Consider the following 13,777-nt stretch of genomic DNA (forward strand, 5'->3'; position numbering starts at 1 on the left):
ATGAAATAAAAACAATGACCGCCTTTAGGTTGATGTAAACATTTGACTGAGAACGTTTGTAGAGAATACAAGTACTTATGTAAACCCTCTCCTGTGAGTCTCCTGTGGCTCGTTCCCTCAGGCTAACTAATTAATGTGCCGTCACCCGACAAAGCCTCTCCACTCCATAACTTCGATTACCATTCGAGTGCGGTTGAATTACAATCAACATTTTTCCGATTACAACCAGACTGCCATATTCACTGAGAAAGAACGTTACACTGAAGGTTCGTCACAGCAATATCATGCATCAGAACAAAACTGCTGTCCACGGAAGCGGCTTTAGTCGCGGAAAACACGGAAAAAAAATTGAAACGTTTTGGATAACGTTTCTGGCGTGAGTTGACGGCCAATATAAAATGCATACTGATCAACCCACGCACACTGACTTAACAAAGAAGAAAGTTAAATTATTGATCGTGTTCCTCAAGGATCTTGCTCAAAAGTTCTCTTTTATGGTGAGCCGGGTGCGTGATAGACACTTTGCCCGAATGCCGTGTTTATCGCCAAACCTCATAAACTGAATACATAAAGAAGTAAAAAAACGTGTCTACTTCCCTTTCTACCAAATGGGAAACGGAACTCGTTATTCGACCGTTTTGTAGTGAGAAAGAACAGCACGTACCCGGAAGCATAATCAATACCAGTTTATGACCCAAGATAACGATAATGTTTCCTTTCCCGAAAATCGGTTAAAGAAAAGGGCACAGGAGCGGTGCACGTATTTTGCTTACAACAAATGGTCCAAAATGATGCAAACAGAAGTGCTATTGCCTCATCCAGGGCTGGCGAATCTAATGTGTCCCCGGCAATCTCTTACACGCCTGACTGACACTGAGTACGTCAGCATTAAGTTGTAAACAGTGCCGAGGCAAGGAATGAGAGTTACCTTTTTTACAAATCTTGGAGTACAGAGGAATTAGGATAAAACAACATGAAATAAAAGAAACTTTCCAAAAGTATGTTTGGAAGCTGAAAATACTCCATTGAAGAGATAAAAACTCAGTCGCTGCTATCAAGACTTGAAATCAGCAGAGTCTATAATACGTGACCTGCGTGCCTTAAAACACCGTGAGAAGGAGGTCTTACCGAAACTCACTTCTGAAACGGTGCTTATATGAAAACTGTTAAATCTGTTATTAAACTGACAGTTAACAATATTGCCGTGTATAGCTAAATATAAGGTAATAATAAAACTGTTAAGTAAATTGAATCCCTTACAGGGGGATGAGACTAGGAAATATTACGAAATGCTGAAAATACTTCTCTCATGAAATATTAAAACCTATACATTTTAAAGAGAAAACAAGAACTTTTTACTGCAAGCAAGTCGACGTCAGTGCCTTACAGTTTCAAACAGACTGTTCTTAGGCGGTGAGAAAACATGATTTGGGTTCCCTCAAACGGAACGGTATACAAAAAGTCTATGTGTTTTGGACATTTTCGTGGATCATTTAATGCTATGGTCCCCTGAGCTCGGACGACATGGAAAGTATTGAACTGTGACGTAGATCGACCATACAACTTGGCATTATGTATAGGGGAAAACAAGTCGCGCATGATTAAGAAACCGACTGACAAAGTCATTCGCCAATATAGCACTTTATAATTGCAGTTTTCTCTCAAAATTCTGAACCAGACATAAAAAAACAGAGAAATCGAAAAGTTCAAGTCAGGGAAGTTTTGGTGACTCTTTGCTTAACTGATTCCTTCATCACTGACAATGTCAGGCTATTTTATAAGAGAAGTGCTTATAAAACTTTTGTTTCTATTCCAATGACAACTCAATCTGTCCACGTACAACGGGAAGTCGTTTGTCATGAAAATCGTTTCCATTCTGTTATATCTACGGCTTACTGAAATTCTTAGTCGTAAAATATAACCTAGTAACGTTGGTGCGTTCTTCTTTTGGCATTAATCAATAATGTGTTTAGTTATTTTTATTTCATTGACTTACTATGCTGATCAGTCTATGATCCTGTACGTGAGTAAGGCTATGGTGTCACAGTTACGCCATCTAACATTCTTTTTAGTAAAGAAGCGGGCTATTTTTTTAAATGATGTTTTGTTGCTGATAGCGAATGACTGGAGAAAGTCTGGGAGAACTCGTAAGTCTTTTGTTCCTCTCCAGGTTCACATAAAACTGAGTTGGAGTTCTCTCAAACTCGTTCGTGTCTTTCCTTTACATCAGCCATGAAGGTATGTCAACACCTATGGGTGTCTCTTCTATATACAGGAGCTAAACATTTACAGCAAGAATTAGTTATTGTGTTATTACAGGACGGAAATCTCTAAATCACTTCAATCTGTCTAGTAATAACAAGTTCTATCTTATTGTGCCCTCAGTGACTACGAGTACAAATAATATCAGAACCGCGTGCAAATATCTTGTGGTATTTCGCCTACGTTAAATTCTTCATTTCGTTGCCATGAAAACGAAACTGAGTTAAAAATTTAATTTCAATTAATCTGTTTCTTTCTTTGCTACTGTATACGATCTAACATCAATTGGGTCGTGGGTGTAGTATCGTTGTTTGTATTTTAACGTTGATTGTATCGTTTTCTTTTTGTTTAACTTTCGTTTGTTTGCTTGTTTGTTTGTTTTCCCCATATAGGCTCGTCAAAATACAGCATCAGACGTAAAAAATATGAAGCGATACTACACAATAAAACACCTAATAAAAAACCTGATTTCGTCCCTAGCTTAAGCCTCAGTGTCATCATCTTAACGTCATTAACAGATCACTTCACAGTTGCGACATGACCATATCGAAACATTTTTTGCTTTTTTCCCATCTCTGAGTTATTGTTATTATTACGGAGGTTACATTAGCTGTTTATGGGCTCATATCACGTTGAAGACGCCGATCGTGGACTTTTGCACGTTCTTCATTTTCTCATTATAACAAAACCTATTGACGTTCATTTATTGATATCGGACACACCGCAATGTTCAAGACAACAAACGAAAATGTAACTGTGACATCACTCTCAAATGGCGTCATAAGGATGTAAAGACCACATCCGGACGTTACTTGTCTTTGTGTAGTTCTTATTTTTCAAAATAAACTCTATTTGTCATTATAGGCCTTTCCGAAACGTTAAGAATAAAAATCAATAAAGGAAACAGCAAAGCAGGACATGACGCTGAAGCCAAAGACAGCAGCACGAAAACAAGCCGAAGAGGGTCTGAAGTGTGGCCGGAGTAGAGGCAAAGTAAATCGGAGAGAAAACAGAACGCTCGCGACGATATGTGGTCGAAAGACTGAAAAGTGAAAAGGGGACAGGGAGACCCAACACCCATCGCCCTGGGTCACCCATCGTATGGCAAAATTAAAGACCAGCAGCATTATAGCTGCAGGTTCATTTAGACCTATAAATTAACTCTACTATATTAACTCACAATGAAACTCACAGTATTGATCAGTATTTTTCAAGCGTCTTCCGTTGCCAATCTGCAGCTGTAATTATGAGGGATAATGCGGCCATAGGTGAAGGCTAGTCGTTTAACTGAGGTTGCTACTGAGCAAGACCTGCAATTAAGACTAGCCGAGACGAACAAGAGCCTGTGTGGATAAGATAAGGAGTAGAAATTGAACTCCAGAAATGTGGTGGCTTTTGGGCAGAAATACCCTACTGTGGTAACAAATTAAAGTATTATCAAGAAAGCGTTCAGAATCCTTTCAAACGTATACTTATATGCATATGAGAAATTCACAAATAAACTACTTAAATAAGTTGAAAACAAGAATTCAATGAACTCTGCTCCTGATGATACGAGCTGTACGATGTCATCATTCAGTCAATCCTTATTGCCCCCAGTGGGGACGCTTGCATGGGGCCGCAGCTGTACGATGTAGGCTAGTAAATTCCCTCAGTTGAGCTCGGTAAAGTACAGTGTGTAAAGTAATAACCGAGAGAATAAAGCAGCACAGAGACTCCTTTTCTTTCATGCACATAGAGAGTATTAAACGGGAGGTGAAACTCGTCTCTAGAATTTAATATTGTTACAGTTTTCAGACCAATTTACGTACATATTTGTATTCATAATTCAATTTTCAGCCCAAGTTAACCTTAAAATTTCCCCATGGTTATCCCTCCGGGATATAAATCGCTCCAGTTTACATGATGGGCTTTTTACAGTCAGAAGATTGTACTCGAATGTCCTCTTAATTAATATCCTTAATTAAAAGGTAGTTTTACAACGGCAGTCTTTTGTCGGCTACACAGAGTTGAAGAGGATAATCCGAAATGCAAATACTTCTCAAGAATTATTCGATGTATAAGCTTACCTACCATGAGCTCCTTAAGTTACAAGAGAATCGTATGAAGGTCTCCACGTCGTATGAATATGTTTGAATGTTCCTCTGAACATTTGGTTTTAGAACTATTTTATTTCTGTAGCTGTGCATTGTTTCTGTGAACAATGAAAAGAAAATATAGGTCAGTAGGATAGTTTTGCTTCTGTTTATTGGCTACAATATCCGGTTTGAAATAACGGTCTGTCTAAACTCGATTCTAGCAATACAATTTAAGCTTCGTGCACTAAATAAAAGCTTATTCAAACTAACAAATGCGATTACTCGGTACTTACCCGCTAAATTCAGTTTCCGCCAAAATTCTTTCTTGTAGAGTTCTCCTGTAGTTTATACTTGCCTGACTATGTCACGGTATTAAAAGGCTGGCAAATCGATTTAGAGTTTAATTCCATAAAACTTTCGTCGTCACTCTGTCGCCTTTCGTGGAGGAGAAGAATTATAAATAAATTTTCGCGCCTTTGTTTTCAACTCGACGCGCCCCGGCCCGCCACATGCCGCCTAGCTACTGATTGGTTTATTTGTTGCAAGGGTTTTTTGTTGAAACTTCCATTGGTTTCTGGCTTGGTTTCTCGAATTATCGGTGTTTTAAAAACACCTGCATTCAATTTGTATTCAATTCAATTTGTATTCAACTTGTATTCAAACAGTGGGTAGGAAGGAAATTAAATGCAGAGTTTGTGTTTATTTACTTTTAAAGAAAATCATGTTTCACTGGAGTAGTCTGGAATAGCGTGACACTACTGACCCGATATAACCACAAACAAAAACTAGTCTAGTAGTTTATTTATATCACAATTGGTGGAACTGAGACAGTGCGTGTGTCAGCCAGAGGCTGGATTTTTCCCATAAAGTTGTCTATAGTAGGAGTTGTAAGTATATCTTGGGCTTGACAAAGATTTATGTTCTTTTAAAAGGTAATCGTTGTTTCACACTGCCCCCTGCTATATGACAAACTAAAGATATCTCTACAGAAATGTGCTAAACGCGTACTGCGCGCAAGATAACTTAGGGAAAAAACCTTGGCATATTGATGTGACCGGTCACAGAAACAGAAAGCTAGAGGAAAGGAAAAAAGACAGATTCACGGAAAGGAAATGGAGTGCGTTATCACAGTTCAAAATGTGCATTTAAAGTATATAATTATGGATCTATGTTTTTTATAATAGGTGTAACTGGAGAACATATAATCACAGAGTGACATCCTTACAGTAAATATCTAAATCCCACATGTTTAAAATCAAATTCTTCATAGGTCCTAGTGGGACTAAGAAAAGCAGCGGAGCGACTATCATTTGACAGTCATTTGGAATTCTGGATGGATTTCGAAATGTCCCGGCAGACAGCGGTGCGGTTGCATGAAGAGTGCCCCTTTATTGACAACGCAGCCTCGAGGGGGACACAATGGAAATCTTAATTTTTCAGGCTTTTTGCCTCTTGGTGGAGCGCATTTAGCAGGCCGGCGTCGTTCTCTGACGCGAACGTCTTTTGGCAGCATCTGGCGAACTTGATCAATGATAGCATCTCGGCCAGCTCTGGAAAAGAGAAAATCAAATCAAAAATCGGTCAATGGTATCTCGCGGTTAAATATTTAAACTCCTTATAGGATCTGGTTTAGTGATTGAACAAGTGACACCGACACCCTCAGTCTCTTCATCTCTTGAGGAATAAAGAGAAAGGTCTCCCAAAAGTCGGTTGAAATTGGTGGAGCTGAGTTACGCTAGGGTCACTTGAACTCACGGGGTGTTTGCCTTTTATCTGATAAAGTAATGTTTTAATATTCTTTCCGTTTAAGGCTATTCAGCTAAAAGGAAATATTATAAAAAGGAACGTCCTGACAGGATTTGGCCATTTACCGGAGGAGAACAGTGTGTTATTCTAATTGCTGGGGTTTGGAGACTTAATTTACGTTCAGTCTCATGTAAACTTACTTAGAAATCTCCGCTGAGCTGTTCTTGCAAATTGTAGGAGGCAGTCGGCAGGATTTTTTACTGAACTCTTGATGATCTTGACTGGAAGTTGTGGTTTTGCTCAGATTGCTTAAAAACCCGACTGCAACATCACGATCTAAAATGGACGGACACAATTGTTAAACTTGATTTGCCCGTGAACATAACGCTATCAAATGCGCTCCAGAAATCATCGCAGAGTGTCATGATCGATCACGAGGTGAGCCTGCGCGACTGTTCCCTCTGTTGTTTCCAGAACCTTCATTCTTACTTACTTAGAAATCTCCACTGAGCTGTTCTTGTGGGGAGAGCAGTCGGCAGCATTTTTGACATTTTTTTTGCAGCGATAGGCTCTCTAACAGATCTCCAAAATTTAAAAACCCGTATTTGTGTTTTAACCAATCAGAGTAAACATGCTGTCCTTTTAGACCAATCACAAACGAAACCAAAGGCCGTCGAGACTGGCTTATTCCAAGAGATGTCGAGAAGTGTTTTTACCTCGAGTTCTGATTGGTTCATTCTTCTGTCGTGACCGAGATTAGTTTCACGACAGTAATTACTTCAGATAGAGGGTAATAGTTATGGTGCCCAGTACAGGAAAACGAGCGATTACCTGGTAAGTTCTGAGATTTAAGCCACTGGTGAATGGCCGGTATCGCCTCAGCTTGAATTGTGTTTGCCAAACTCTGAAAAAGGATTCAGAAAAAAAAGGAGCTATCAAATTAAAACAACCGAAGAAAGAAAGTCTATGGAAAGATAATTATTGTGCTGGCAATAAGTACAGTAAATAAGTAAGTATTATGTTATCATTCAAAAATGTGTGGACTAGCTCGTTTATTTTATCAATATGGCTATTGATAACTGACTATTAGTTCATCAACGCCTTACCGTTCCTAAGAATCCGCGGTCTCCAGCGTCTAAACAACTTTCAATAATCATCCTCTCTACAGTTCGCAAGAAAATTTCCAAATTGCATTAAAAATGTCAAGTAAGATAAGTATTATTGCAAGAGGTTATTGTGGGAAAAGCAGAAAAAAGTGTAAATTTTACCATCTACCAGGTGCTTAAATCTTTGCACGGGAAGTTCGTGACTTCGCACGGACACAGAGTAATTTTCGTAAAAAATTCAAATGGAACTGGTTAAACACGAATACGCTTTCAATATCTGTCCACACGTAGTATATTACAGTCCCCCTTTCATTTCCTCACCATTTTATGTCATGTAGAACGATGGAGGACGAAGTTTTCAATTCGCGTACCACAGGTAAAGAGGTTACTGTGTTTAAACTGAAGAAAGGAACCTTTGAAATAGTTCTATCAATACCTACCTTTAGGGGAGGTTTTGGTCACTAAGGAATCATACAGCTTCCCTGCATCTTTTGAGATGCATAACGGTGGCATGATGCACTAAAAGAGCAATATTTTCGTTGATAGAGCAGTTTTCAATTGAGTGTCGTAAAACCAAACTAAATTAAAGTAATTACTCTAGCCAATCACAAAAGACACAGAAAATTCAGTGAACCAATCAAAACTCGAGTGCGAGTGAATCACAATAGACTGTTGTCGATTTAGTAAAATTCAGCTTGGCAGTGAGGCCTAGAGGACACAAACAAAGGAAATTCAATGACAATGTTTATTCATCTCTTTTGTTTGTGTCCTCTAGGCCTCACTATCAAGCTGAATTTTAATACATCAAAAGTGGGCTATTGAATTGGTTTTGGATTTACTTCTGATTAGATGAAAAGTGGCGCGAGTTCTTTCTAAGCCAATCGTGTAGCGTAGGTCATGCAAAATTCAATTACTTTTCGACATTCAAATGAAAACTGCTCAATGCATGATCATACACAATACTTTTAGGCAGAGACTGACTAAACTGCTGCTACAAAAAGAGTTATGATTCGGTTACAGAAACAATTTCTCATTTCGTACTCGGGCAGCCCTTTATTACCTAGTAGGAGGGGATCCCTGGCTAACTAAAATTAAGAGAATTGACACCTCCAATAAAATTACGTCACTTACTTTAGGTAGAGAACCGGTTGTTTCTTCGTTGTTTTCGCCTTCAAATTCAGCTCGATGAAGAGGCCTGAGTTCTAACGAAATAATAAAAATAATAATAAAACTTTATTGGGTAAAAAAACGTAATTGCTGGTGACCCAGTGGTTTACTTTGTGGCCCATTAAGTTAAAAGAAAAAGCTAATTTATAAACAAGGGCTCGAAGAAATAAGTTATATCCACCATCAAAAGCTCTGAAATTTTCCACTCCCTTCAACACTTAATCGTTCTTTAATAAGCCACCTCCCCCTTTATTAACTTTCCACTTTTCTCCATCCCTGATGGTAAACCGATAATTTGTTATTAAACACGTTTGAGTTATACCATTGGGGTTGTATTGAAGAGTTAACCGTGTTAAAAAGATTCTTTGAGACCAAAAGAGTCTTACAGATTAACTTAGAGTTTTGCTTTGGCCGAAAAGGAGGCCGTGATAACTAGGGGATGAATTTGACGGGGTGGTTGGAGGGCGTGGTTCTGTTGTATTTACCGTCTTACCTCATCAAAACTGAGTTCTTAAAAAGTAATTACCTCCAGAGAACTTAAAATGAATTTTTACTGGATCAGTTTGTTTTTCTTCTTTGGCGTGAAACGTTTCTTAAATTTAGTGAGTAGTTATACTTCTCTTATTTGGTGAATAACGAGGTGCGCGGTTGCTGATGTACTGACAATTGTTACACTTCTGTAAATCTACGTTACAAAGAAAGAAATAGAAACAAAAACATTGCACTCAACAGGTCGGCCTTCACGGGAAGATAGATGTTTGGTGGCAGAAACTTTCCATTCATTCTACTTGTATATACTTCTTAATTCTACACTGCATCTTTATTTATACTAAATAAATAATAATTAATTTATACTAAAAAAGTAATGGTTAATTTATAATAAATAAGTAATAATTTTAAAAAATTTCCTATAAGAAGTATCGAAGTGCACGGTTGCATACTTACTAAATCTTCCAACATAGTCGTCATAGAATCGTTCTTTTGTTTCCAAATCTGATGAATTCAAAAACACTTTAATAGCCTCGTTACTTTTCGGTCCCAGTATCGGATTCGAAGGAATTCTCCAGTTTAGGAAGTTCTGAGGAAGTCAAGAAGAAAATTAGCATCAATGTCAGCATAATGCCGTCATTTATCAACACTGTGACAAGCTGTTGAATCCTTTAGTGTGATTCTGGCAAAAGCGAAGGACAAAAAATAGGAATTACGAATGGCAAGACAACGTACAAATTTCCATTTTAAGCATGAAAGATAGTATGCTACTTCCCACTTGCCAACACACGAAGGTCTATACCTGAGATGGGTGCGGTCGATTTCGTCTTGTAACAGAGCAGGGCCTGGGTATTGCTGGCTTTCCTTCTTTTTTAGCAAAGTCTACTGAGTAGGACGTTGTGCCAAAGGAACCAATGGTTTGCTTCCTTGGGATATGCTTGCCTTTACTTTTTTCGCGCAGTGGATAAATGAACTCCGAAGACTCGTGAATCTTTTTGCGTTCTTGGGCCACACCACGTCTTGTATATACTTCTAATGCCGTTGTCATGCTTGTGGTGAAGAGGTTAGTAAATTGGTTTCTTTTCTTTTCTGTTATATGTAGATCGAAAAAGAAAAAAAAAAAAAAAAACGAGTTTAACTAAGCGATCTGTATGTATCCATCAACATGTTATTTTATCATCGCGTCATAATCTGATTTACGTCATCACTTCGATTTCTTATTAAGAAATTAACGGTATAATTATCTGCATGAAAACAAAATTGTAATTGCATCAACAACATATATAAATAAATAAAACCAATATGATATGGGCTATTTTAAATTACTTTTCTTTTTATCTTTCAAATACGAATTTAATTTGCGCAGTTTAATTATCGTTCAGCGCGGTATGTAATGAATTCCGTTTTATGGGGTTACCCCAACCTTGACTAAAAACATTTATATTTAGAAAGTTAACTGTTTTTTTCTTTTTCTTTCAGCCATTTGAGCTTTATTAGAAACTCTTTTCAAATCTATGCGTTTCTTGGTGAAATATATGCAAGATTCCTATCTCGCACGACTACAACGTGGCAGCAATAAAAACAAGCCCACAAATGTTGCTCGCCAGCGGTTAACTTCACAACAGTAAACACACGATGGCTGCAGCAAAGATGGCTGCCAACTTTATCGGAGAAAAACTTCGTGAAATCCAACTTTTTTCGGAGGTTTCGGTACGTTACCACATGAAAGAAATATTGGAGTTAACAAGCAATGCATTGACTGTATTTTTATGATTCATTTTAGGTTAATCTTGTCATAGGAACTGTGTTCATAGCTGCCGTCATTGTGTCTATCTATTTTATCAAGAAATTTCGAAGGAAAGGTAAATTGCCCTAGGATTTCTACCTTCTCTCGGTTATTAACAGCTTTGTTTCATAGTGAACTTGCTTTGTATACTTTTCCTCTATTTAACTGCAGTTGAGGTCCCAAATGAAGCTCCAGGTTCCCCAAAGCCAAGGTTTCGCAAACGCGACAAGATGATTTTCTGGGGAAGAAAATACTTGCGTAAGGTCAGAACGACTATATCTTACATGTATATCATTAACATACAGATTGATTCAGAGTTCGTCATTAGGGCCCGTGATTATTTATATTGCTGTTTAATTTTGTGCTGTTTGTTTACTATTAGTTGCTTCACTCTGCTGCTCATGTCCCCCAATCTGGTCTCAAAACAAGCTGGCTTTTTAATATTAAACAGATAATTTTACGACGAAAACGAAATCAATGTTTTAAAAGATAAGCTTAATCAGTATTCCTGGGAATGGATTGATGCTTGAATATCTTCATCAAGGGCTCTACATTTTTATTTTGGCATGGCTGCTTACAGGAAGAAGGGTGACGGATATGTACTACATGTACAAGTATATGTAAACATTATTTTGTCACTCAGTACCCTGCATGTACATGTATGTCACGTAAAAACAAATGGTTCTCGAAATTTCTATCTCGAGAAAGAGTCATTCCCTTTTTTCCTTACTCTTGTGGTGAGTGAAAAAAATAGGTTTATACAATGTGGGTTGAACAATAAGAGCCTTCATCCAACCCTGGTGACACAGGTGAACTGTACCAAGACTGTTATGAATTTTATAATTGCCTCAATGAGCTTTTAGGTGGAATAAAATTTCACAATACATGCTTCATTTGGTGTGTTTCTCAATTTCGAGATTTAAAATGGAAGAATATCCTTGGCATCCAAAATAAGAATTGAAATTTCTCAGTGGACCTGCCTGTCATGATCATGTAAAATAACTTAGAGCACCTGCCTGGTCAAAATCTATCATGTGACTTTACCTACCTGTGGCAACTCTCAAAATAAATTGACAAAAGGTAATATTGCTGCCAGTTTCTGAAATGATCAAAGAACAATGATGAAACAGCTGAGAGAGTCATTTGATAATGTAAGTTTCTCACGATCAGTTAAGTCACTGGAATGTACTAGCCCAAAAATATTCTCTCTCTCACTAGTATATTTAACTAATTATTAAAAATTTAAATTAAGCATTAATTTGATCCTACCTTCAAATAATATCACTCTCCTGTCAAGCAAGCAAGGGATACAATCCATTAGCCCGGATACAAGATCCATTAGTCCTGAACTATTGGACAAGGCTTTCTTTACATGCTGATAAATAAATGTCCAGAGTCTGTATATAATGGTTTATTTGCATATCATTCCCACACCTCTTCCAGGTAAAACTGCTCTTCAATGTACTGAACTACTGTAGCATCCCATCCAGATGGGAGTAGAAATACTCCTTGTTGCTCGACACTATTTATACCAAGATAAGCTCTGGCGGTATAGACCACTTGGTCCGACACACACTTTACCCTTACATTTACAACATACATGTAGATCAATAGTTTTAGAAACTTACATGTAAGTTAAGCTCTGATAAGTAACAGATGACTTACTAAATGTATATTAGACTAATGGCGTACAGCATGCCTTGCAACAAGTGGTACATGTATCAACATAACGCAGATCAACTGCCTACAAAATGTTAGTTACATTATGTATCATTTGAATTTGTTGCATATTCTGTATAGTGTAGGTATGTATGTACATGTACTTGAATCATTTGCATTTCATTTGTTACATGTATCATTTCAGGTGAAACAGCTCTCTCAACCACAGGACGAGGGATATAGAAGGTCTATTAGAAAGAAACAGAAAGTCATGTTTAATTTTGGAAAAGAGTAAGTCATACATGTAGTTATAGTCACAGTTCACACAGTTAAGTGATTAGTCTACATGCAAGTGAAGATGTTCCATTTCCATAACAACATTCTTTTATATTTAAGGTCATTCCCCAGTATTGCATTGCGCATCCCTACTGCGCATAATTTCACGTGTGGTTAGCGTGCACATTAAAAAATGGCGGCTTTTTCTTTACAGCTGGACCTCGCGGTAGAGGTAAACCGTCATTTTCTCGCAAACGAGTATGGTGACCTATCATTTTTTTCTGTTGTTTTGAATTGAGTAATAAATTTCCCTGTGTAAAATAAATATGGACCAATTCTCAGTGTAGAACAAAAAGCAATTGTCGGAAACGTGAATTTAGCAAGCAATCGTAACTACAATCATGGTGCTATTATAAGGATTTATATGGGTATAAACAAGGTGTTTTTGCTTCTAAACGAACATGGGGACCCCACATTTTTATTTCAAAATTTAAGTTCCTATAATATAAACAATCGATAGGCAAAATTTCACAAAAATCTCAGTGCAGGTTCTATTTCAGTGGAATGACCTTAATCACTTAATACTTAATATCATTCTTAAAAACCTTGTTACATTTAGATGACAGAGGTCAATATTGTAACTCAATGTAGTGGAAAGGTACATGTTGTGTACATCATGTGTAAGGAAAATTTTATTCTAAAATAGTTTGGCACAAACAGAAGCCACTTGAGTCATAACACTAGCAGACAAGTAGATTTCATTCACACTTAGTTATTTGCCTAACAATTGATTTATGCTTAACTTAACAGTGTATGTCACACATGAGAGTGTGACACAGTTCCTGTGATATGAACAGCATGGTCAACCACCTACTAGCAGTTTCATGTAATAATTAAAAGTCAAATTTGGAAGGGTGGATTGCAGAAACCCCAAATTTAAAGGCCACACTGGATTTTCCCAAATGTCATAATTTGGATTTTTCAAAATTCTCATACTGTAGACCCTTTGTTAGACCTCTATGAACATGTAGTCAAAGTAAGTGAGCCACTGATTAGTATTTGGCTTGTTCTACATGTACAGTTCAAGCACAGAAGTGCTTTGTGTACTTATATGTTCATCCCACTTCTGACCCTTTTCTATTTTCTATGTTATCTTATTTCATTCTTTTGCTCACTAGATGCACAGTTTTCCCCAAGGGACTTATTTA

The 13,777-nt window shown here is 37.4% G+C and overlaps 2 protein-coding genes across 3 annotated transcripts in view; one reads left to right on the top strand and one right to left on the bottom strand.

Moving 5' to 3' along the window:
- Positions 1-5,472: 5,472 nt before the first annotated feature.
- Positions 5,473-9,928, bottom strand: LOC145487735 (uncharacterized). The gene is made up of 7 exons (XM_081466580.1): positions 9,651-9,928; positions 9,291-9,437; positions 9,020-9,044; positions 8,324-8,394; positions 7,633-7,711; positions 7,193-7,248; positions 5,473-6,990 (listed from the first exon to the last, which is right to left on the bottom strand). The coding sequence occupies exons 1-7, from the start codon at positions 9,894-9,896 to the stop codon at positions 6,820-6,822; spliced, it is 795 nt and encodes a 264-aa protein (XP_081322706.1). The 5' UTR covers positions 9,897-9,928; the 3' UTR covers positions 5,473-6,819.
- A 454-nt stretch (positions 9,929-10,382) lies between these two features.
- Positions 10,383-13,777, top strand: part of LOC145497409 (patatin-like phospholipase domain-containing protein 7) — a 38,461-nt gene continuing 35,066 nt past the window's right edge. For both annotated transcript variants that reach the window (XM_081477218.1, XM_081477222.1), the window contains exons 1-4: positions 10,383-10,558; positions 10,632-10,710; positions 10,806-10,897; positions 12,499-12,584. In XM_081477218.1, coding sequence (XP_081333344.1) covers positions 10,484-10,558; positions 10,632-10,710; positions 10,806-10,897; positions 12,499-12,584 — 332 coding nt within the window. In that variant the 5' untranslated portion in view covers positions 10,383-10,483. The remainder of the gene's footprint in view (positions 10,559-10,631; positions 10,711-10,805; positions 10,898-12,498; positions 12,585-13,777) is intronic.

Source organism: Orbicella franksi, chromosome 1 (genome assembly GCF_964199315.1).
Source record: "Orbicella franksi chromosome 1, jaOrbFran1.1, whole genome shotgun sequence".
Lineage (NCBI taxonomy): Eukaryota > Metazoa > Cnidaria > Anthozoa > Scleractinia > Merulinidae > Orbicella > Orbicella franksi.

Bases quoted from the DNA above. Each gene is read 5' to 3' on its own strand.
- LOC145487735 (XM_081466580.1), bottom strand. From the start codon at position 9,896: ATGACAACGGCATTAGAAGTATATACAAGACGTGGTGTGGCCCAAGAA. The intron at 9,438-9,650 runs GTATAGACCTTC...TGACTTCCTCAG, and splicing joins ATCGACCGCACCCATCTCAG to AACTTCCTAAACTGGAGAAT. The intron at 7,712-8,323 runs GTAAGTGACGTA...TTGCTCTTTTAG, and splicing joins CAACCGGTTCTCTACCTAAA to TGCATCATGCCACCGTTATG.